The sequence below is a fragment of the Myxocyprinus asiaticus genome, chromosome 32 (genome assembly GCF_019703515.2).
Source record: "Myxocyprinus asiaticus isolate MX2 ecotype Aquarium Trade chromosome 32, UBuf_Myxa_2, whole genome shotgun sequence".
Taxonomy (NCBI): Eukaryota; Metazoa; Chordata; class Actinopteri; order Cypriniformes; family Catostomidae; genus Myxocyprinus; species Myxocyprinus asiaticus.
In genome coordinates, this window is record NC_059375.1 from 12,358,807 (window position 1) to 12,384,625 (window position 25,819).

Sequence of the window (25,819 nt, forward strand, 5' to 3'; positions counted from 1 at the left end):
TTTTGTGTGGCGCTTCATCCATGTAAATCTGGAGTTTTCCAAACTTCTGTTAAACTCTGCCAGTGGATGAAGCTGGTGGTGACTGCAAAGAGATGCTTCGATGTGGAATATGTGACAGCGACACCCAGTGTTCAGAACTTGAATTTTCAAATGTAATGCCTTTTCCAATGAAAAAGGTATTAGTGTGGATGTGGCATTTGTGTGCTATAACTTTTCTAACCAACTGGAATTACAGTTTTCTAGCTAGACTGCAAGCACTCACAACCCTGTCATCAGTTACCTTGATGAATATTAACTAGATTCTTTGGCTTGTGTAGGTTCAAATCCTCCACAAGAAGATTGACCTGAGCAATGTGCAGTCAAAATGCGGATCGAAAGACAACATTCGCCACAAACCAGGTAACTGAGCACTTCCATTAAATCCATTTCAGACTATATATGCCAAAGAAAACAAATGTATTGCTCAAGCTATGACACAAGTTATATAGCATTTTGAATGCGTTTAATCATCCGTTTAATTTGGTTAAGTCATGAGAAATGTAACCTGCCTCTTCAAGGTGGAGGAAACATTGAGATCAGGTCAGAGAAGCTTGATTTCAAGGCTCAGCCAAAGGTCGGCTCGCTGGGAAACATCAAACATATGGCTGGAGGAGGCAACAAGAGGGTAAGCCAAGTCTTCATCTGATGCAAAATTATTTATTCTCCACCTCTGCTGAACTCACTACACCAAAAAGATGAAGGAAAAAGTTTATAAATCATTATCATTTTAAAACCTAAATCTGTCTCAAGTCCACTCTGGGTTTACAAAGATAGTTTTTTTGGTTTCTGTTTGAAATAGCCTTTGCATTTGGATATGTTGCCTAGGTAGGCAGCTGTCTTGGTTTTGGAACAGGGCTCATAAATGCATGTTGACATACATGCAACAAACACAAATAACTGGTAAACGAGATTGCCTTCCCCTTTACCTCTTTCAACCATTTCCTTCCTGCCATTGCTTTAATTTCTTTTCGTTTCTTTTATCTCCATCTTTTCTGTTCAGTTCATTCTGTAAAATTCTCCATTATTCTGATATCATCTGATCTGTTCATATGAACGCCTACACTGAAAACTACAAATTTACTGCATACATTTATTTCCTACACATTTTGTTTTATTGCATTTTGAATTACTGAAAAAAACCTTATTCGTTAAAGGGATAGTTCTCCCAAAAATGAAAATTCTCTCTTCATTTACTCACCCTCATACCATCCCAGATGTGTATGACATTCTTTCTTTTGCAGAAGACAAACGAAGATTTTTAGAAGAGTATCTCAGCTCTGTAGGTCCATACAATGCAAGTGAATGGTGGCCAGAAATTTGAAGTAACAAAAAGCACATAAAGGCACCATAAAAGTAATCCATAAAACTCCAGTGGTTAAATCTCTTTTTTTAATTTATTTTTTTTTATTTTTTTTTACTGTAAGTTCTCCTCTCTGCCCAATAGTTGGCAATATGCATGAAGAATGTGAATCTGAAAGTGAAAATGGAGATTAATACTAAAAAAGATCTTAAATATTGATCTGTTTCTCACCCACAATTATCAAATAGTTTCTGAAGACATGAATTTAACCACTGGAGTTGTTAAGGATTACTTTTTTAATGCTGCCTTTTAAAATTTTGGTACCCATTCTCTTGCATTGTATGGACCTTCAGAGCTGAGATATTCTTCTAAAAATCTTCGCTTGTGTTCTGCAAAAGAAAGACATACACATCTGAGGTGGCATGAGGGTGAGTAAATGCTGATAATTTTCATGTTTGGGTTAACTATCCCTTTAAGGTGAAGTTTGTAATTTCTGCGCCACTAGTGGCGGCAAACAGAATTGGACAAATAGTAACAAACAAAAAATAGTTTTCAAACAGGTTTCTCGAAAACTTTTCCCATCTGCAAATAGTCCTGCCCCAAACTCAGGCCATTGGTTGAGTCAATATTGCTGTGTCTGGCTGTTTGTGATTCTAAAACAAACAGGGCAATGTTTTAAATGCGCTACAGAGCCCATCTTTACACTTCTGGGAATCAACATACTTATTGTTGTCTCTGCATATTAAACTGGGATAGGAGAACGATTTTATTGTTGATAAAATTACACACTTCACTGTTAATTTTTTCACATTTCTGTTGCCATCATTTTTCTTTTTTGTTCACCTTTATGTTGAACCCACATCATTTTGTGTTTCTTTATGTTTTGGTTGACCATGATGTTCATGTAACTACCCATCGGCCATCTGGGGTCGGACTTAAGAGAGAAAAGGGGAGAGGGGCAGACACACCCAAAGACGAGGGCTTCCTCACCCCAGACCCCTCAGATACCCCCACCCTCTCATCTGCCAGTCTGTCCCCAGAGCCCATCCACATCAGCAACCCCCAGATAAGGATTGAGGACTCCAGTAAGTATTCAGCCAGACATTATGGGGATGGCTGATCCAAAAATGAAACATTCTGTCATCATTTACTTATCCTCATGTCATTCCAAACCCCTATGACTTTCGTTCTTATGCGAAACACAAAAGAAGAAATTTTGAAGAATGTCTCAGTCCATCATTTCCAAACAACCCAAAATATAAGTAATTCTTCCATTAAAATCTTGACGTCCGTTGGGTGTTCATGAGAGTACAGAGAAGCTTGTTAATGCAGTGCAGCGCTAAAAAATTTAAGTTTGAGCTTGTGAGAATGAGCTTCTCTCATGCACCCTCATGAACGTGCAACGGAACTCACATTCCAGTGCCACTGTAATAGAAAGAGGGACCAATTCATAAAGGTTTGGAACAACATGAGGGTGAGGAAGTGATTACCTAATTTTCATTTTTTGATTGAACTATCTCTAATCTTATGTTAAGACATTAACATAAACTTTTTTATTTTGAAGAGGGAGCGTCCTCAAAGATAGGGATCAATTTGTGCCATTCAGAAATCAGTTAATCATTTGATAACTGCTTTGGCAAATCAGGAATCAATTATTGAATAAATAAAACAATAAATGATTTTATGTGAAATTAATAAAATTTAATAAATAAACCTTTCAGTAGGTGAAAATGAAGTGATTGAAAATTGCATTTTGCTTGGCATTGCAAGCTCGCACATTGACATTCATTGTAAAACCTAAGAAATGTATTGGTGTGAAAAGCATCTTGGGTGCCATCTTCTGGCACTGTAGAGAGGGAAAATCAACACTTCAAATGGACTAAACATATCATTTTATTATCACAATATGAATATATATATGTATATATATATATATATATATATATATATATATATATATATATATTTTTTTTTTTTTTTTTTTTTTTTTAAGTTTAAATATGTTTTATTCGTTGCTAAATTGTATATGTATATATAGAAATTCATGAATGTTCTCATAAATTTTTTGATATTACAAAATTGATTTGTGCGTCTATTGCTGTACCTCTTCATACACCATATTTCACATTTCTTAATTGCTTCATGCATTGATTATATTATTATCCATTGATTTTTTTTTAATTGATCAGTTGATCTCTTTTATTTTTAAGACTAATAAAAAAGTGAAACACAGGTAACAGGTGTCATCACAGGAATCGTAAATGTAAGATGTAAGAATGTCTTTTAGATATTCTAAAAAATCTGGGTTACAGTGCTGCACTTACACTGAAGGTTAAGTTCTTTAAATGTTAAAATACTCACTATTTTAAAAGTATAGCCAGATGTAAACAATATGCGTGCTAACATGTTTTAGTGTGATAAAATCACAAAAAGCTGCAAAAATTATGATTTAAACAACTTTACAGTTAAACAGTTTTAACAGATTATTTAATCTTAAATGCTTTTATAAAATTAAAAGCTTCACATTTCTGCCTTTAAACATATTCTGAAAGTGAAAATGGAGATTGATAGTAAAAAAGGATTTAAATATTGATCTTTTTTTCACACACACCTGTCATATCACTTCTGAAGACATGGATTTAACCACTGGAGTTTTATGGATAACTTTTATGCTGCCTTTATATGATTTTTGGAGCTTCAAAGTTCCGGCAACCATTCACTTGCATTGAAAGGACATACAGAGCTGAAATATGCTTCTAAAAATCTTCTTTTGTGTTCAGCAGTAGAAAGGGATGGGATGACATGAAAGTGAGTAAATAATGAGAGAATTTTCATTTTTGGGTGTACTATCCCTTTAAGTAGTCCATTCATTTGTCACACTGAAAATAGAAGGCCAGGTCGAGTGCATTGCATTGTGTTATACAGTGCACTGTTGGATACTGCACTTTTTGGCAAATTTAGGAGTGCATCTGGAGTGTGCTGATCTGAACATAGCCTTGTAGTTTCAAGAATACATGTTCTGATCTTGAATGACTATAATATGGTTTATGGGGATAAACTGCATTGAAATGGATTTTCAGTGCAGAATTCTTTTTTAATCTCGGTCCAAGAATTTCATTTCTGCTCTGAGCCAAAATAAACCCTGCACACTGCCCTGTTCACCTCAAGAGTTCCTTATTAGTTTGTATATTTTCTTTTCTCAGATTGAGTCACACAAACTGATGTTCCGTGAGCAGGCCAAAGCGCGAACCGACCATGGCGCAGAAATCGTGTCTCTAGAGGAGTCGCCACATGGCTTGAGCAACGTTTCCTCCTCTGGCAGCATCAACATGGCAGATCCGCCTCAGCTTTCCACCCTCGCAGACCAGGTGTCTGCGTCTTTGGCCAAGCAGGGCTTGTGATTGGACCACACCACCACCCAAACAAGCCACTAAACCCCACATCCCTCCTTTCCAAAAACAACACACCCATTCAGATACCTGAAACGGTAGCATTGTAATTCTGAAACGCCTCATTTTGTTGCTCAGAAAACATTGTCAAGAAACCTCTGGCAGACACTGTTCAATTTTGTAATATGTATGATTTATAGGCCAATGAAGCGGTTTTGACTGAATTATGTATGGATTTGCCTGTCCACTTGTCCTTTGCTTTAAGTCAGTGTTATTGGTGAGAATTTAGGAATCGAAAGGATTTTTTTGTCCTACAATCTCTTTCTCTTGACATTAGTGGATATACAGTATTTAGTAGCACAAAATTACATTCATGTATTTGTTGAACATCACATTTTCTTTTGGCATGCCAATTTAAGCCTTTGGTTTTAAATGTTTAAAGGCTGAATCAGATTAATAGTTGATTTGAAATCACGAATAAGTCACTAAGAAGCATCTTAGAGCACCATGTCTTCAGAAAAATAAAAACGTAAAGCCCTGCCATCCATTTTAAAAGATGTGTAAGGCAAAAGTGACAAAAAACAAACAAACTACAAAACAGCTTTGTGTAGAGAGCTAAAGGCTTTTTGGTTCTTTCATGCTCTTGTGTGTGCCATTGATCTAAGATTACACTTCGCCAAGATGGGAAGAAGTCCAAGATACCCCTTGAGATATGTCCTGCAGTAAACCTTGATATTCAGAGTGCTTCATGAAAAAACACTTTTCTTACAGTATTATTCTGTGGATATGGGAAGGTTATGATATGGAAACAGTTATTTTTGTGCCTACTGGCAGTTTAAATTATTCATTTTTGTCATTGCTTCACTGAAAATGCCTCTCCTACTTTTACTTAGTTCTTTAACATTAGCAAGTAACAAAATATTAAATTGATATTGATGCTTTTTGCCTAAAACTAAATTACGGTATCTTAAAGTTGTAGCTATGTGCATTTTTTAACCAAGTTGGACATGACACATGTTTTTAAGGACAAGTTGCATGTGTCAAATTTAGCCGAAGCAATGACTGATTGAGATTTTATGCATAACACTGCCAATAGTTGTTCTCTTGTATTGCTTATGTGATGGCCAGATCTAATTTATGAGATGAATTGCCAAACTGTTCTCCTTAAAGGAATGAATACAAGTTAAGCTCAATCGACAGCATTTGTGTCATAATGTTGATTGCCACAAAAATTAAGTTCGACTCGTCCCTCCTTTGCTTTAAAACAAGCAACAGTGAGGAACTTACAATGGAAGTCAATGGAGCCAATCAGTAAATGTTACAATAAACACTGCTTCAAAAGTATAACCACAAGACGTAAACAATATGCGTTTTAACATGATTTTAGTGGGATAAAATCACTTACTAACATTTTCCGTGTAAAGTTATAGCTAATTTTACAACTACGTTGCCATGGCGATGTTATGTAAACAAACCCTTAAACCCTAAAATGACTGTAAAACATTTACAGCTCAAATAATACATGAGTTTTAACAGAAGAATTGATGTAAATGCTTTTATAAAATTATAACCGTCACATTTCTGCCTTTATACCCACCAAAAATTGGCCCCATTCACTTCCATTGTAAATGCCTCACTGTAACCTCAATTTTTGCTTTTTTAAAGAAAAGGAGGGATGAGTCGACATATATAATGCCACAAATGTTGTTGATTGAGCTTAACTTGTATTGAACATGGAATATTCCTTTAAGGCACACTCCGGTCTGTTGTAAATTGCCCATCACATTTATTCTCATAATACAATATGTTGTATTGTTTTTCACAAAAAAATCCACTACAGCACAAGCATGCCCGTTAAAACTGTCTGATCTTTTGAACACTTCCTACTATTACGTCTTAGGGTGTTCTATTCAGTTGAATGATGATGGAATGGCCTCAACTAATCATATTTTTTAAATTCTCTCCCTTGCACTGTACTATTGCAGAATGTTTAATGAGCTTTGAACCACTCCACACTATCTTTGCTCCTTGCATGCATTTCATGTAAGCAACCCGAGATACTGCATTGCCTCTTACACACCTTCTTACGTAAATCCCATAATCGCTGACGTGCTTATTAGGATACCTATGTAGATAGTAGTCGAAAAAGAGCACTATACTCATTCGGCAACCTCTGTTTCTTTGTGTTGGAGATGAAGCTGTGTAACTAGCATTAGATATTAAATGTATGTTTATTGTATGTTTATGACTGTATGTTTCTACAAGGACTTGAAGAGACTTAAAAAAAATAAAAAACAAAAAATTTAAAAAAAAAAAAAGCAGAAAAGTTCAGAGATCATGCTTGCAACACTTTTGGCTGCATGCCGAGTTGTTTTTACATGGATTTGGCAACACGTTTCTGGACGTTTTCTGACTTGGGTTGGTTTCGGTAGGTGAAGGTTTTGGAAACATGAGTTTGTTCCACTTGTGGTGCTTTTGTAGGACGAGGGGGAAATGAGAGTTTAGCTGACAGGAAGGGAGGAAAAAAAACAGTCGGTCCTTTGGTTTAAATGTCTCACTCTATAGCACATACCACATGGTTCTGGGTGCAGTTTTGTCATCCTGTTGTCATTGACTCCATATCCACCATTTTTGCAGTTTTAAATTTTAGCTTGGGAACTGTGGTTGTCAATATTGTTAATGTGTGTTTTATTAATAACTGGTTCACAATGATTCTTGTTTATGTACATGTGAATTTGGAAATAAAGGATATTAAACAATTTAATGTGCCAATTATTATCATTATTAAGGTACAATGGGGCTAAATGCCCCTGGGGTAAAAGGCATTTTTAACACCCTGAATAGCAAACTAAACTACAACTTTCCTACTTTCCTAAACACCTGTTTGTCACTATGCACTGCAAAATTGTCCTGATCTATGAGGTCATGCAATATCTAAAAGTGGATTTTAAGGGGACTTTATCTAACATTTAATAACTAAAAATGTATGTAGCTAATGAGAATCCCTGATATTTTCACATTTATTTTAAGACAAACTACTTGGTCATTTTCAAGGTTTTATTCAAGGTGATTAAATCAAATTTTTCAATAACTGTCTAATAAATGAAAGAAAAGTATTTGGGGTAAAAAGCCCCCTTGTTGCAGGGGCTACAGCCCCCCCCCCCCCATCAAAAGTGGGGGGAATAGACATAAAGAAATGTTCAGATTGGGCTCATATTGACTGATCCAGTCTCAAACTGATTTTATGGTATCTTAATTTGTTACTCAAAAAAAAAAAAAAAAAAAAAAAAAAAAAATAGTATCTTGCTGTCTCAAAAGTATTTGCATTAGTGGACAAATTTTGCCCTATATCTAGTAGCACTTGTGTGGGGTAAAAGGCCCCATTGCCACTTTTTTAATGAGTTTTAATTACATTTTTAATTTTTATTTAAAAAAGAAAGAACCAAATGGTTGATTCTTTTCACAAAAATGTTGTTCCTCCATCGTCAATCAATAAAAAGAAATTTATTTATTTATTTATTTATTTATTTTTTTTTAAATCTTGCTGCACTTAGCAATGAGAAAAAGCTAATTTTCCTTAAAGGAATAGTTCACGCAAAAATAAACCATTCTCTCATCATTTACTCACTTAGAATCGATATTATAGATGTGGGTGAGAAACAGATCAATATTTAAGTCCTTTTTTACTATAAATCTCCATTTTCACTTCCACTTCCTTCTTTTGTTTTTGGTGATTCACATTCTTCGTGCATATCACCACCTACTGCGCAGGGAGGAGAATTTATAGTGAAAAAGGACTTAAATATTGATCTGTTTCTCACTCACACTGATCATATCACTTCTGTAGATATGGATTTACCACTGGAGTCATATTGATTACTTTTATGCTGCCTTTATGTGCTTTGTGAGGTCCAACAGAGCTAAAATATTCTTTTAGAAATCTACGTTTGTGTTCAGCAGAAGAAAGTAAGTCATACACATCTGGGACAGCATGAAGGCGAGTAAATGATGAGAGAATTTTCATTTTTGGGTGAACTGTTCCTTTGAGGGGCGTCTTTAGCCCCTGTACTTGAAGAACTGACTTCCCAGTGAGGTTCCCAGTGATGGGCAATAAGTGAAGCTATTAGCTTAACTACATTTATCAGTAGTGAGGTGGTAACTTCGCTAATTTTTAAATTAAGTATTTTTTCAGTAGCGAAGCTATATTATTCATATATATCATACAGTGTACCCAGCATTTACTGTCGCCAATTTTGAATCAGAAATAAAGATGTCCGCTTCACTAATGGATGACTCAATTGAGTCGGTTCTTTATAATGAATTGGTTACACGTAATTGTTAAGCGGTCTGAATCGGTTCGCGATTCAATCTGAATGACTCAGAATGCTCACGCGCGCGCTGCTGAATCGTTTGGAGTGTTCACTCACTCGCCAACACGCTAACAGGATTGAAAATAACACGGAAAACAAGATACCGCTGGTTGCAGTGGGTATTTATCTACAATCAATGGAAAACAAACATGCCAAATGCGTCCTAGCGTTTGCCAGCGATGAATGTATGCAGCTTGTGAACAACTACTGCAGGTAAAGATCATTTAACCACCAAAAGAGTACCAAAACACTTTGTAGCCTACACGAAAACACATTAAAAAAAAGAAGTGCCATGGCATTACTATGTTTTTGGACATGTGCCACCTGGGTGCACCAATACAGAATGGTACATACATTTGGTATATCAAAAGCCCTATTTGGACGGGATTAGCTTTATGTGGGGTTATGTAACAATTACCAGAGCTTCTCCATCATTTTAATCCCGTGCGAATCGGTCATGTCAGTCATTTTTACAGACTGCGCGTTTCCGCGAGGGTAAAAATTGCAGCGTGTTTTACTTACTATAAAACGGCCTTTAAAAATAACCCCATAAAAATACATAATGTGTGAAGGGATTGTTCATATTTTAATTCAAGAGTAATATAAGATTACAGGCTTGTTAATGTCGCCACTTCTATTGTATTTAGCCAGATATTCCAATCAATTTCTAATAATATCAGCACAGTGTACATATTTTAATAGGTCGGTTACGCGTGATAGTAGTGTGTAAATGCTGTAGACCAGTGGTTCTCAATTTTTTCGTTTCATGCCCCCGTTTGAAACAAGAAAAAACTTTCGCGCCCTTTCGTTAATAAAAACTGATAATTGCGAGGATTCCTACTGTGAATGCAAAGAAGCCTCAGCAGTCTCTAAGGCCCTGTCCCAATACCCACACTTGCGGTCTTGGCCACTTGAGTGCGCGTGCACGCGACAGGAAGGAAGTGTTCAAGACTGTCCCATGTCTAAAACATGCCAAAGCTCAGTGCACTTAACCCATACTAAATCCACACTAGTGCAAATACCGCTTCGGAGCGGTCTTTCAGACTAAGTGTATCCCAGAGTCCATAACGATCAGGGGCAACACACCGCCTACCCGACCGTGATGACCATGATGACGTCAAGGGAATCTTATCAGCATAAGTTATTTATTATAATCAGATAGTGAGAAGCATATATTTACTTTAGTATAAATTAATATATTCATTATATAACGTGTTTGGGATGACCATATCAGCATCATAATTACAAAATATTATTTATGTGTATATTTATATACATCTTTATACTTCTCGCCCAGTAATCACCTTATTTTGTTTGTTCTTTGCTAATACCACTGGTCATTTATCAGCCATTGCGGCATACAATCAGGGACGGCCTGTGGCAAAGGCGACATAGGCAGTTGCCTAGGGCGCAAACTGACAGAGAGGGGCCACACAAGATTTTTTGGGGGGGTTTTTTGTCGGAAGTGCGCCCTCTCGTGACGACTGTGTGCCCCTCTACCCATATATTGAGCACTAGCGCTACGTGATTATATTATAATCGGATCCTTATCATATGTGGACAAAATGAGTGAAAAAGGAACCAAATTATCAGGTGCACAAGGCAGGAAGCAGCACAAAGAAGAGGAGCAGAAAAAAAGAGCAATATAATGGTAAGAATCACAAGTTAATGACTGTTCATGTCAGCCATTGATGTTTATTTACTACTTTGAAATAGCTTATTTAGAACCTCTTAACTGGCATGGACATGTGGGCCATTTTTTGCTTGTTTGTTTTAAGTTTAGTGCAAGTTGGGGGCCTGGGTAGCTCAGCAAGTAAAGATGCTGGCTACCACCCCTGGAGTCACGAGTTCGAATCCAGGGCGTGCTGAGTGACTCCAGCCAGGTCTCCTAAGCAACCAAATTGGCCCAGTTGCTAGGGAGGGTAGAGTCACATGGGGTAACCTCCTCGTGGTCACTATGATGTGGTTCTCTCTCTCAGTGGGGCGCGTGGTGAGTTGTGCGTGGATGCTGCGTAGAATAGCGTGAAGCCTCCACACGCGCTATGTCTCCGTGGTAACGCGCTCAACAAGCCACGTGATAAGATCCGCAGATTGACTGTCTCAGACGTGGAGGCAACTGAGATTCGTCCTCCGCCACCCGGATTGAGGCGACCTTTCAACAACCTGTAGTATATTAATAAATGAATAGATGGGTACAATTTTCAGTTATTTATTATTTTAAGTAGGCTATAACAGTCACTGCTACCAAAAACATTCAGTCTTCAGCTGAGTGAAAATACAAAAACAGCTGTCTGCTGAAAGCTCGATTTCATGTGTCGTTGCGTTGTGAAACGTGTCAGCGCTCAATTCATAACACAACGCAAGTACGCGCTGCATTCTCAGTGTTTCCACAAGGGGCACTTCAGTGGATTTTCGAGTCTTTTCTAAAAATATATACGACTTTTTGTCCCTAGTCCATTCAAATTATCTTTTTTTTTTCTCCGTGTCTTTCCCCACTCCTCAACTATTGACTCCAATACCACATCCGGGATGCATCCGAAAACGTAGGTGGCTGACTTGGCTTAACTGACAGCTGTTTTGAATGAATAGAACTCTTATGGAAACTGGTCTCCGAACAGTTAGAAAAGAACCTTATTTTCATCCTGCCTCTGAATGCAGCATTTTCCTGGTTTTGGTCATGGATCTATAAAATACCAGTTTCGGACACAGCACCGGTTTCATGGTCACGCCTAATAAATCTATTGCCCCCTTGTGGTCTTAGGTTTGGAACCACCAGAGCAACGCAAGCGCACACGTAATGTATGTGCAACGGGACCACGCATTGGCAATGCGTTAGCCAAGCACTCGTGGCTGCATTTGCGTACTTGCGTGAAGTATGTTTCAGCCTTTAGTCTACGAGTGTCCCAATGTGCAAACAAAAGTCATACACACACTCGCAGTCTTCACGTCTACCTGCACACTAGTGGCCAAACACCGGAACTACGTAAGACAAGTGGGTAAGTAGGCAAGACCAAAACCGCAAGTGGGGGTATTGGGACAGGACTTAAAAGTATTTTTAAAATCTTCATACAGTAATAATGACTGTGATTGGCCCATCATGGCTAGCGCTGAAAAAAGTAACAAGTATCACATGACAGCACCATCGACTGCTATTCGCTGCTTCGGTAGCGGTCAGGACCTCTAGACAGTAATTACATCTGATTAATGATACTGACAAACTTTAATAATCACTGAAATAAAAACCATAATTTACTCACCCTCATCGTTTAAAACCAGCATGACTTTTTTTCATCCGTGAAACACAAGATTGAGGGATGAGAGGATCGTGATTGTCCAAACGGCGAAAGCACTCATAAAAGCACCTTAAAAAGTCGGCCATAACACTCGTGCCTTATATTTAAATTCTTCTTAAGCCATATAGTGTGTTGTCTGAGGAACAGACTGAAATGTAAGTGTTAATTCACCTCTTTGCCCATTTAAAACTGGCGTGAGAACAGCTTGTTTACACGAGAGTTGAGCGCGCAAGGTGAAAGTTTAAACAAGGCAGAGGAAAATAAATTGTGTGAAGCATTTACATGTTTCCATTGATCATGGTATAAATACTGGTGGGGTTGTACTTGCTTGTTTTGATTACTGGGGGGGGGGGGATTAATTGTATTTCTATGTCATTCCTTTTCAGCTGGCTGGGCAGGTTTTGGTTAATGTTAACCAATAACCAAATAGCTAATTTAGGCATTGTTCTAGGCTACTTTTGCAGCTTTTCTAAAATCTTCCCAATGGTTATTTTCCTTTTTAAAATTGCTTTTAATGTTGATATAATAAATGGCATAAGAAATATGGAAATAATAACAAGTTTGAAAAAGAAGTGTTATCAGTGGGAAATATTGAGATGCTTTTAAATGAGAACTTGACCTTCAGCCTCCATGTCCCACTCACAAAACCTTGTAAAACGTTGGTGCCGGTGATTTCGGCGACAGTAGGTTGAAAGTTCTTCCGCTGAAATAAGTCTGCAACATTCTGTCGATGACAAGATTTGCATTAGTGTCTAACCAAAGTATACTTTGGGCTTAAATTTAACCGTAAGTGGAGTAACATTTTTATACAATTTTTTCCTCATTAAAAAAAGTTTAACTCCTAAAGACATGAATTGTAATTTTGCAATACATGTAGGAAATCATGACCACTCACATTAAAATGAAGAAAAAGTCATATCAGTAACTTTATAAAAGCTGTTTTATTCTACGTGGAGAGGGTCCGCACTTGGGGGCTGCCATGTTACAATCACATGGCCAGCCAAATACTACTGGCTTAATCTCAGTAACCGTCTTGAAACTGAAAACTATTGATTTTAAATGATGCTGCATCCAAGCCGCTAGGTGTCAATGTCCAAGATGACACAAAGACAAAAGTTACTGAGTGCACCTTTAAAAGCGAAAATGCAACCTACGAATCATGTGAATGCCATTACTCCCTGGTTCCCACTGGACCAGGACCCCTGTCTCAGAGGTAGCACTAGAGGGAAATGTGGTTAATGTTTAAAACTGCGCAAGGGGGGATGGCACTTTTCAGCAATTCATCAGTATGGGGTTGATATCAGGGTGCATGAACTTCCGGAAACAACATGTCAATTTCCCGCGTGATCATGTTGTTCCACTCTGGAATGAAACAGCCATTTTTCACTATCCAATCAATTCCTGAAGTATGACCCTACAGTTTTTGCTCGCTGTATTGATCCTGTTTCACTTGGAAATAAAACACACTAAGGAAGTAGAATGGTTTTCAAGTGTCATTTCATGTTGACATAAATGTTGCTGTACTCATCCATCATTCCTAGCACTATATATGCAGTATGAACAGTGATGCAACTTACACTCTGGAGGGAGTTTGATTTGTTTTAATGGTACTATTTACAAAAGGGAGTTTTTTGCTTTTCTTTTTTTCTGCAAATGATTTCTGTTAACTTCTGAAACAGTCAGAATTACAATGAAACCTGTCTCAAGTAGCTATGAAGAGAAAGAAAGACACAAAGGAAATAAAAGACATTGTGATTGTATGAAGAAGAAAAGGACAGGGCCACAACAATGTTGATTTGCATAGCAAGTAGATTCTCAAAAGGGGCAACAGTGCTGAATACAAACACTAATACGGGGTAACAAAACAAAAACTGTCAAATACATTGACAGAGTGAAAGGAAAAAGACACCTTATTAACACAAGTTTCCATACAACTGTATAACCTGAGAAGGGTTGGTCTGAGTGAAATGTCTGGCTCCTTCAAGGAATTACAAAGTACAATCAAGAGAAGACGCAGAATGAGTCTGAGGTGTGAGAGCTAAAATGCGGTGTACTAAACTTTAACAGGTGGAAGCTTGCTGTTGGAGGAATTTTCTCATTCGACATGTGATACATGATGTCATGAACATTAGCATAGCTATACTCCATATGCTGGTGAGAAATGATTTAAAAAGGAAAGACAGATTGAAGAGAGGTTGGAGAAAGAGCGAGCAGAGGGAAAGATTAAGAATCAAGATACTGACGCCCTGTGAAGTGCTTTTTATCTGAGGAGAGTATTTCTGGTTGGTGCTTATACATGAAAATCAACTGAGAAAGTGATGTGGGCAAGCATTTTTGTCAGGTTTTGGTTTTTGTCACTTCACAACACAAGCATACATATATAACTAGTCAGCATAGAGGCACCCTTTGGTCAAGCCCTCTAAGTCTGCTACACAGTGCACTACATAGTGTTCACCTGACAGGTTAGAATATCACACTAAGTCCCAATGATATACTTAGCTGACTATGAGAACATTTATGGAAACAACTTTCATACATCTTGTTTACATTTTTCTTCTGAGAGAAAAGACAGGTTTAGCTTTCTATGTTCTGTAATATTCACTAAAAACTGTGAAAATAATTGGCTGATGTTTGAATATCAAACAACAGAAGTCCAGACAGAATTTTTTTTTTTTAATTAGTACAAGTTATATTTTCAGTTAATGCCATAGGAGGTGCGGTTTTAAGGTCGTTCCCGTTGTTGGGTGGGCTTTAATAGGTTTTATCGTCATGGTGAGGAGGCGTCGCTCTCTGATTCTGCCTTGCAGTGGGCAGCTCTGAGGTCTGTAGAAAAGCTCGGACAATCTTTTTCCATCTCTGACTCTACTATCGGGTCCTCAGGCAAAGGAAAACTCCGACATTCCCAGGGCTGGACCGTCTGCCAAGAAAACATGGAGTGTGTAAAGAACAGCAGGACTTTCTTAAAAACAGAATTATGTAGTCAAGAAATCTGATGAATAGACAAATCCATTCCAAATCTCAAAATACTCTATAGAGTTACTTGAACAAAATAACTAAAACATTAACACATACTTTTTCAGCGGCCTTGATTCGGGATGTATTTTTCCCAATAATTTTCTCTACAGGGATTTCCAAAAAAATGTCAGTAAAGAACCAAGCCAACCAGCTCCGAGAACATTTGATTCGAATAAAAAAAAGTTTTTCAAATTCATAAACGGTACAAGACTGTGTACCTAACGTCATCTTTGAAGGAATGCACTAATTCCATGAAGCATTATGAATGACGTAATCAAAACAATAACTAAAATACATTGAAAAAATTTACTACAAGTCACTAAGCATAGTATAAAATACAATATATAAATGTGTTACAATATAACCACTATGGATGTTCAGATACCATTTTTTGAGAATGAGTAGGGTACCGATACCATATCAACAGTTTATTTCAATTTTCTCAACAAATTTGTGTTTAATTAATTAAAACTTTAATCAAATGAAAATGTAACATTTTTCAACATGATACTTTATTATTGTTACCAAATTAAGTAATTTTTTTACAGAACCTCACAGCAAAATCCAAAATACAACATTGTAGTATTTTTTGTCAAATAAAGTGCTGCATAACAGAGTGTCACAGATGTGAGATATTGCTTGAATATAACACAATTACTACTGATTTATTAGTAGTAGTAGTAGTAGTAATAGTATTACAGTGAATATGACAACTATACAGTAGTGATCCATTTCTGTTGTACTTTTTCCATTTAAATTGAGCTTTTATTTTGAAGTGTTTATGAGTTATGATGGTAGCTTCTCAATCCGGAAAAGACGGTAGCTACGTGACTCAAAGTGATTATTAAACTGCAAAAGGCTGCCATTTAATTAAATAAATATGTATTCTGTATGTGCCTCATGCTACAAAGTGAATTTGCGCTCTGCTTTCTGTCATCTGCAACAAACAGAGCGCACGACGGTCATGATGATGTATGAGCACTTTGTGTCTTTATGTCAGCACAACACCAGCTCCACACTTTTACAAACACTCACATTTGAAGTGCATAGCACATGCAAACTATATATCTAATTAAATTGCAGCTTTTGCTGTTAAATAATCTCACTAGGACATAACGTGATTTTAATTTGTGCACTGAATGTTTACAGAATGACATTCAAATGTCAGATGGTATCGGTTTTTGGTTTTGGAGCATTTTTACAAGCACGAGTGTGCAAATACATGAGCGCTGTATCGGACCCGATTCCAATACCAGTTTCGGTATTGGGACATCCCTAATAACCACATATATTCAAACGTAGAAAGATTGATTTGATTTATGTCATTCACAAAGCTTTAAGGGAGTGGGAGTTCACTGTTTCAGCGACTTCTGATTGTTCAATCGCATTTAAGGATTATGGATAGTGGAGTTCTTCATCGGGAATTTGACAAACATTAATTTTTTGTTGTTGTTGTTGTTGGAAAAACTACTTGTGGTTTCTACAGAAGCATTGTTTCTGTACTCTGCACAATGACAAGAGTTGAATCTAATTTAATCTACCGTTGCTTAACAATCTGAGAAATAAGGGTAGGTCAGTCTTGAAAAATGTATTGTGTTGTTTAAAGCTATTTAATCTCTATGGAGAAAATAAATGGGATTTTTACTTTGGAAAGTTACTGTTGTGCTCTATAGTGTTCTGCATTTAGGGGCCATTCACACCAAATGAATCCTTGCACTAAAAAAGATAGATGCAGCATAAAGCAGAGACACGTTTTAAACTGTTAAATTCTTTTTACCTCGAGACGCGACATAATCAAAAATGTTTGTCTAGGGAAGTGGTTCTCAATTTCTTTGGTCACACCCCCTTTGAAACAGGAAAATGTTTTGACGATACGTATGTTAATCACCTACTTACTATGGATGCACCGATCCGATACCTGGATCGGTATCGGCTCCGATACTGAAGCTTTTAGACGGATTGGGTATCGGTCCGACGAGCCTGATCCAAATCCGATACTATGTGTTAGTCATGTTCATTACTGTCAAGCTCAGAAAAATGACACAAAAGAACCATAAAAACACAATTAAAGTAGTTCATATGACTCGTGCATGTTATTCAAAGCCACTTGAAGACGTGCGATAGCTCTGTGAATCACAAAAGGCTGTGTTTAATAAGTAAATATATAGTATGCACAGTGCCAGCGCGTTAGTGAATGGTGCTGCTCTGTTGACAGGCTGGTGATGCTACTCACAGCAGTGTGCAATATTTGAGCGCTACTCAAGAACAGCATCTCAGATGTAGATGCTCAATAGTTCGGTTCACTTATAATATGCATTTAGAATGGCACCGGAGGTGCATTTTACCAGAATTGGAATAAGAAGCGAATTAAACTACTGTGAACTTGCTTACAAACAGACACATACAGGACTTCCTGGAGAGTTTAGAATGTCAAAATAAAAGCGCAAGGGTTTAAAAAGTGCACGACTTAAATATATTACTGTTGTATTTCAAATTAAAAGTCAATAATAATAATAATAATATTAATAACAATTTATTATTATTATTATTATTATTATTATTATTATTATTATTGTCATCATTAGTATTTTTTTACAATTTATAACAATATTTAAGTTGAATGGGTTCCAGAAAATAACTGTGTGAATGAAAATTGGACTGATGTCTTACAACTAAATTGAACAAAAGAGAGATCTGAATACTTTAAAGTCCAGATACAAGTTGAAACATATATATATATATATATATATATATATATATATATATATATATATATATATATATATATATAAAGAAAACACTGGTTTCTTTTCTGCTGAAGACTTGAAGACTGGTATTACTGTTAATTTTGCTGCAACAATATCCAGTATACTAGTTAATAATAAAGTGTTTCTTAATAAGCTATACATTTATATGAAATAATGTGTAGTTAGAGGTTTGTGTTTCTTTACATATTAAAGAGTACTCCCAATTAGTTCCACACAATAATGTAAAGATATTCTAATCTGATTATGCAAAAAAACAACACTGGTATCAGCTTGGGATCGGTATCGGCCGATTCTGAGATTTCCGGAATTGGAAGAGAAAAAGTGGTATCGGTGCATCCCTACTCCTTACTAGGGCTGCATGATTATGACAAAAATCATAATTGTCGATTATTTCCCTTGATATTGTAATTGCGATAAATTCGATTAATAGAACTTACATTAAAATACCTATTTGTGGTGGATCAATTGCTTGCCATATTCTTTGTTGACTAAACATCCAAAACAGGCTGAGATCTGTTTCTCTGAATGACTTAATTGCTGTTTTAGGTTTTAACATAAGTAAATCTAGACTAGTTATCTAAACAGTCAACTTTACATTGGCCCTCCCAGAAGCATAAAAAAACAAAGCTGTTATTCAAATTTTTAATAAATCATACACAGAAGCAATCAATGGACATGTCTCTGAATGGATAAAATGATTAACCACTGCAAAAACATAAGTTAAATGGAAAATTAAATGGAAAGTTTTGACGTGGCATGAGTAGGCCTACATGGTTTACTATAACTGACACTTTTCACCATTATTTATTTAATTAATTGTGCAGACCTCCTCTTCACCCATTTGAATCTGGTGCGCACGTGAGAACGTCTTTGTTTACATAAGCACAGCGCAGTGAGCGCACCTGACATCAAATTAGGAGAAAAAGGCAGAGGAAAAGAAATTGCACATATTGGATCTTGCCTCTTGCAAATTTGAATATAAAGTGAACAAGATTTAAGAACAGTGCAGTCTTCTGCGCCACCCCCTTACAACAGAGGGGCGCCCCCACTTTAAGAACCATCGTTGCAGCGCATGTTTACACAGGAAGACGATGCAAAAACACATTTGGCCTTAACTACACCTAACTTGACACATTGTATATGTGAAATGCTGAAAAAACAGCAAGAGGTCAAAGACGTCCATCAAGCACATTCTTACATAGAAAAACAATTGAAAAACAGCACTGATAGGCAAAATTGTGTTCAGTGTGAATGGCTCCTTGTGGGTTCTGATTACCGTCACTGTTAATGGTCTGAGAGCACATAATTGCATTTATACTATGGCTTACCTTCTCCTCAAAGGTGCAGTCTGAAGTGGATCCACACGTGTCTTCACTGTACAGCAGTCTGTGTGTGTCTCTGGCGTGAGGTGTGTGCGCGTCGCGGGAGCAGGGTGTGTCGGGGCTTGGTGGGCTCAGCGGGGAAGGCACGGGCCCGTAGTCCTGCAGCAGGTGAAAGTGACCCATGTCTGGGGATGCAGGCTGGGGCGTGGAAGGGTTCGTTCCCGCAATGGATGGTGTCGTTTGCCCATCCAGGGATTTAAAGGACCTGAGGAAAGATGTGTTTTGTCATGCTTAACTAGACACTGTCAAACAGGTTGATATTTAAATGTTGCCGGGTATGATCAACAACACACAGTAGTTGATCGATAAGGGGAGCTGTATTCAAGCTTTTTTTTTTTTTCTCGGAACAGTTTTCAAAATAATTTTTTGCAACAGTTAAAGCAATAGTTATTAAAATGCCTTTTAAACATTTATTAAATTCAATTAAGTAAAGCATCCTTCCGCAGTGATATGGTAAACGTGTCTCGCATCACAGCTGTTACTCTATGGTGTATTTTGTCACGTTTTTAGCATGCTATATTGACTAATCAGAATCCTGGATCAGAACTATTTATTTTATAATTTGCATATAGTTTCATTATTTTATGGCCTATTTTTAAAGTCTGCAACCCATCGGAGGGTCAGGACCCAGGGTTTGAAAACTATTGGATTAGAGTGGGTACCTGCTGCCTCTCCTCTTGGCAGGTGTAAGAGCCGTCCATCTCCAGCGAGAGCGTTCCTGCTCCTCATACGGCTGATGTAGTTTGGAGAACACAGCATCTGAAAGCTCCTCCACCTATAAAAGTGAATCATGAGGGATTTGGGATTTAAAAGCTTGAGAGGTTAAAAAAAAAAAAAAAAAAAAAAAACAAAAATCAACATTATACCGGAATGTCATCTTCGTCCTCTGCCAGCGACTGGGCAAAAACATCCACTTCCCTCCAACTGTGAAAAAAAAGAACAAAAGTATGATGACCCTAGAGCTGATATTAAATTTTTTATGCAAGTGATTTAAAGGAATATGGCCAAAAATATTGGCACCCTTGGTAAATATGAGCAAAAAGGCTGTGAAAAATGTCTTTGTTTATGCTTTTGATCTTTCATTCAAATAATTCACAAAAATCTAACCTTTAATTCAGGTAAACTAATTGAAAGGGGAGATCTCATAATTAAAAAAAATATTTTTCTCCAAAACATGTTTGCCACAATTATTGACATCCCTAGAAATTCTTATGAGTAAAATATATCTGAAGTACAGTGCATCCGGAAAGTATTCACAGCGCTTCACTTTTTATGTTATGTTACAGCCTTATTCCAAAATGGATTAAATTCATTTTCCTCAAAATTCTACAAACAATACCCCATAATGACAACGTGAAAGAAGTTTGTTTGAAATCTTTGCAAATTTATTAAAAATAAAAAACGGGGGAAAAAAATCAATAAATCACATGTACATAAGTATTCACAGCCTTTGCTCAATACTTTGTTGAAGCACCTTTGGCACCAATTACAGAGTATGATGCTACAAGCTTGGCACACCTATTTTTAGGAAGTTTCTCCCATTCTTCTTTGCAGGACCTCTCAAGCTCCATCAGGTTGGATCGGGAGCGTCGGTGCACAGCCATTTTCAGATCTCTCCAGAGATGTTCAATCTGGTTCAAGTCTGGGCTCTGGCTGGGCCACTCAAGGACATTCACAGAGTTGTCCCGTAGCCACTCCTTTGTTATCTTGGCTGTGTGCTTAGGGTCGTTGTCCTGTTGGAAGATGAACCTTCGCCCCAGTCTGAGGTCCAGAGCACTCTGGAGCAGGTTTTCATCAAGGATGTCTCTGTACATTGCTGCATTCATCTTTCCCTCGATCCTGACTAGTCTCCCAGTTCCTGCCGCTGAAAAACATCCCCACAGCATGATGCTGCCACCACCATGCTTCACTTTAGGGATGGTATTGGCCAGGTGATGAGCAGTGCCTGGTTTCCTCCACACATGACGCTTGCCATTCAGGCCAAAGAGTTCAATCTTTGTTTCTCATGGTCTGAGAGTCCTTCAGGTGCCTTTTGGCAAACTCCAGGAGGGCTGTCATGTGCCTTTTACTGAGGAGTGGCTTCCGTCTGGCCACTCTACCATGCAGGCCTGATTGGTGTAGTGCTGCAGAGATGGTTGTTCTTCTGGAAGGTTCTCCTGTCTCCACAGAGAAATGCTGGAGCTCTGTCAGAGTGACCATCGGGTTCTTGGTCACCTCCCTGACTAAGTCCCTTCTCCCCCGATCGCTCAGTTTGGACGGGCGGCCAGCTCTAGGAAGAGTCCTGGTGGTTCCAAACTTCTTCCATTTATGGATGATGGAGGCCACTGTGCTCATTGGAACCTTCAATGCTGCAGAAATTTTTCTGTACCCTTCCCCAGTTCTGTGCCTCGATACAATCCTGTCTCAGAGGTCTACAGACAATTCCTTGGACTTCATGGCTTGGTTTGTGCTCTGACATGCACTGTTAACTGTGGGACCTTATATAGACAGTTGTGTGCCTTTCCAAATCATGTCCAATCAACTGAATTTACCACAGGTGGACTCCAATCAAGTTGTAGAAACATCTCAAGGATGATCAGTGGAAACAGGATGCACCTGAGCTCAATTTTGAGTGTCATGGCAAAGGCTGTGAATACTTATGTAAATGTGATTTTTTTCCCCCGTTTTTTTATTTTTAATAAATTTGCAAAGATTTCAAACAAACTTTCACGTTGTCATTATGGGGTATTGTTTGTAGAATTTTGAGGAAAATAAAGAATTTAATCCATTTTGGAATAAGGCTGTAACATAACAAAATGTGGGAAAAGTGAAGCGCTGTGAATACTTTCCGGATGCACTGTATATTGCCATTCATATTTTACATTTTTAGTACACCTGGGTGACTAGGAACATTAAATTGTTCAGCCATGACTTCCTGTTTCACAAGGGTATAAAATATAAGGTAACACACAGGCCGAATTCCCTTAGTCATCCATCATAATGGGTAAGACCAAAGAATAAAGTTATGATGTACAGCAAAAGGTTGTTGAGCTTCACAAAATGGGAAGTGGCTATAAGAAAATAGCTAAAGCATTAAAAATACCCATTTCCAACATCAGGGCAATAATCAAGAACTTCCAATCAAATGGAGATGTTAAAAATCAGCCTGGAAGAGGACGTGTTTCTATATTGTCTCCATGCATGGTGAGGAGGATGGTTCGAGTGACCAAAAATTCTCCAAGGATCACAGCTAGAAAATTTGTTGGGTCTTGGGGTAAGAAAGTCTCCAAAACTACAATCAGATGTCACCTACATCACAACAAGTTGTTTGGGAGGGTTTCAAGAAAAAAGCCTCTACTCTCATCCAACAACAAACTCAAGCATCTTCAGTTTTCCAGACGCTATTGAAACTTCAAATGGGACCAGGTTCTATGGTCAGATAAAACAAAAATAGAGCATTTTGGCAGCAAACATCAGAGATGGGTTTGGAGCACACAGGGAGGTAGCCATATGGAAAAGTACCTCATAGCCACGGTTAAATATGATGGTGGATCTGATGATGAAATATGATGCTGTTTTTATGCCAGAGATCCTGGACATCTTGTTTGGATACATGACATCATGGACTCAAAAATTAAAACCTGGCTACCTCTGTTTTTGCCTATGACTGCTTGTATATATAATTTTTAAAATATCATAAATGTTTAAATTGTGTATATAAAGAAGTTTTCTTATGGTTACTCCACTTGACCTGAACAAAATGTGTCTTTTCAAAGTAAGGTAAAAACAAAATAAAAAAACATATATACAGCTCTGGAAAAAAATTAGAGACCCCTGCAAAATTATCAGTTTCTCTGGATTTACTATTTATAAGTATGTGTTTGAGTAAAATTAACATTTTTGTTTTATTCTATAAACTACTGACAACATTTCTCCCAAATTCCAAATACAAATATTGTCATTTAGAACATTTATTTGCAGAAAATGGCATTTGGCAATGGTGGAATAACCTTGATTTCATGCGTCTTGTCATGCTCTCTACCAGTCATTCACATTGCTGTTGGGTGACTTTATGCCACTCCTGGTGCAAAAATTCGAGCAGCTCGGCTTTGTTTGATGGCTTGTGGCCATTCATCTTCCTCTTGATAACATTCCAGAGGTTTTCAATGGGGTTCAGGTCTGGAGATTGGGCTGGCCATGACTGGGTCTTGATCCAGTGGTCCTCCATCCATACCTTGATTGACCTGGCTGTGTGGAATGGAGCATTGTCCTGCTGGAAATACCAATCCTCAGAGTTGGGTAGTAAATCCAGAGAAACTGATAATTTTGTAGTGGTCTCTTAATTTTTTCCAGAGCTGTATATACATTGCCTGGCCAAAAATGTTTTTGCATACTCTAATATTACATTGGACCGCCTTTAGCTGTGATTATAGGCACGCTTTCGTCGTGGCATTGTTATGCAACGTCACAACATTTACTTCTGTCCAGAGCTGCATAAATTTTTGGCCGTGATCTTGTATTGATGATGGATGAGTCGAACCACTCAAAGTCTTCTCCAGCACATCCTAAAGTCTTGCAGTGGGTTAAGGTCTGGACTCTGTGGAGGCCAATTCATGTGTGAAAATGTGTGTGTATGTATATATATATATATATATATACATATACACACACATGCATACACATGTTTTTTTTATATATTTGTTTAATAATAAAAAAATAAAACTATGCCAACTATACTTTTTCTAGAATTTCAGCCTTTTAATGAGACTTTTTTCCTGTCTCTAAACAGTTGCACCACCAACACATTTTTAACCCACAAAAAAATAAAATAACTTAATTCAGAATTTGAAAACATTATCATAGTGGGTGAAAGTCTTGGGTGCAGTTCCGAGCAACACAGCAGTCATGACAGTGATGAGACATATACCAATTTACAATAAACATCAGATTTACACAGTTTTACATAACATAGTTCATGTTAACTAATGTAGTTAACTAATGTAACCTTATTGTAAAGTGTTCCTTAAACTCGATAGAAGTGAACTTACAGGAAGTCTATGGGACAACCGTTATTTGCGGTCAATAGAGCTCAACTTGAATTGAATCCAGTATATTCCTTTAAGGGATTCATTCAAACAAAAATGAAAATTCTCTCATGATTTACTCACCTTTAATCCATCCCAGATGTGTAAGTCTTTCCTTCTACAGCAGAACCAAAATGAAGATTTTTATAAGCACATTTCGTCTCTTTTTGTCCATACAATGCAACTGAATGGATGCCATGACACTGCTGTTTGACGGTCCAAAAGTCATATTTAGGCAGCATAAAAGTAATCCACACAACTCCAGTCGATAAATGGTTGTCTTCTGAAGCAAATCGATAGGTTGGTGTAAGAAACAAATCGATAATTAAAGGCTTTTAACTTTAAATCGCTGCTTCCGCCCAGCGCTGTTTTTCTGTTTGAAATGACCTAACTCTCACGTGATGTTCATTCCTCTGTTGTATTCAAAACGCCATTGCGCTTTCGTCCATGATGGGTCAACTGGAAGCAGGAAGCGTTTTTTTAAAAGTTAATAAAGTTTTAATTATTGATTTATTTTTTTACACAAATCTATCGATTTGCTTCAGAAGACATTCACTGATCGACTGGAGTCGTGTGGATTACTTTTATGCTGCCTAAATATGACTTTTGGACCGTCAAACAGCCAGTGCATCATGGCATCCATTCACTTTCATTGTTTGGACAAACAGAGCTAAAATGTGCTTATAAAAATCTTCATTTTGTTTCACCTGAAGAAGGAAAGACATACACATCTGGGATGGATTAAAGGTGAGTAAATTATGAGAGAATTATAATTTTTGGGTGAACTAATTCTTTAAGTGCCAACATGAGATACTTTGAGACTTTGCTATTTACCTGGGTGTTAAAATTTCTTTGTATTGTAGTTTCTCAACTCTGGTGGTGGCAGCCACTGACATGGGAATGACAATGTTGTTGATGTCAAACGGGCTCTCGCCTCTCCTTCTCCGCATGGGCTGTTTAAAAACCACAAAACGCATCAATACAAGTAACAAATGAAAGGTGATCACATAGTGTATCAACTTTGTTGTAAGGAAATGATGCTGAACATACCATGCTGTTGCCCAGAGGAGTGCTGCTCTCAGCTGGGAGTGACAGCTGTCTGCTCAAGGGACTGGTGTTGGAGGAGTGAAGTCTGGACAGAGATGGACAAAGACTGCCAGTGTCCATTACCACTTTTGGTGCTATATAAGAGAAAGCAAA

At 37.5% G+C, this 25,819-nt stretch overlaps 2 protein-coding genes across 11 annotated transcripts in view; one reads left to right on the forward strand and one right to left on the reverse strand.

Annotated features, from left to right (window-relative positions):
• The window catches only part of mapta (microtubule-associated protein tau a), a 62,085-nt gene extending 54,597 nt beyond the window's left edge, over positions 1-7,488 (forward strand). For 8 of the 9 annotated variants that reach the window (XM_051667562.1, XM_051667563.1, XM_051667565.1 and 5 more), the window contains 3 exons: positions 318-399; positions 558-664; positions 4,543-7,488. In XM_051667562.1, coding sequence (XP_051523522.1) covers positions 318-399; positions 558-664; positions 4,543-4,740 — 387 coding nt within the window. In that variant the 3' untranslated portion in view covers positions 4,741-7,488. Of the gene's footprint in view, positions 1-317; positions 400-557; positions 665-2,279; positions 2,425-4,542 lie in introns of all 9 variants that reach the window. The other variant, XM_051667564.1, reaches the window with a different exon arrangement.
• A 6,488-nt stretch (positions 7,489-13,976) lies between these two features.
• LOC127423317 (KAT8 regulatory NSL complex subunit 1-like) overlaps positions 13,977-25,819 on the reverse strand; it is a 39,457-nt gene continuing 27,614 nt past the window's right edge. Inside the window, exons 9-14 of one of the 2 annotated variants that reach the window (XM_051667511.1) lie at positions 25,670-25,800; positions 25,454-25,572; positions 20,423-20,480; positions 20,219-20,331; positions 19,503-19,761; positions 13,977-15,308 (exon numbers count right to left, since the gene is read on the reverse strand). In XM_051667511.1, the coding sequence (XP_051523471.1) occupies positions 15,159-15,308; positions 19,503-19,761; positions 20,219-20,331; positions 20,423-20,480; positions 25,454-25,572; positions 25,670-25,800 (830 nt within the window). In that variant the 3' untranslated portion in view covers positions 13,977-15,158. Of the gene's footprint in view, positions 15,309-19,502; positions 19,762-20,218; positions 20,332-20,422; positions 20,481-23,591; positions 24,133-25,453; positions 25,573-25,669; positions 25,801-25,819 lie in introns of those variants that run through there. The other variant, XM_051667512.1, reaches the window with a different exon arrangement.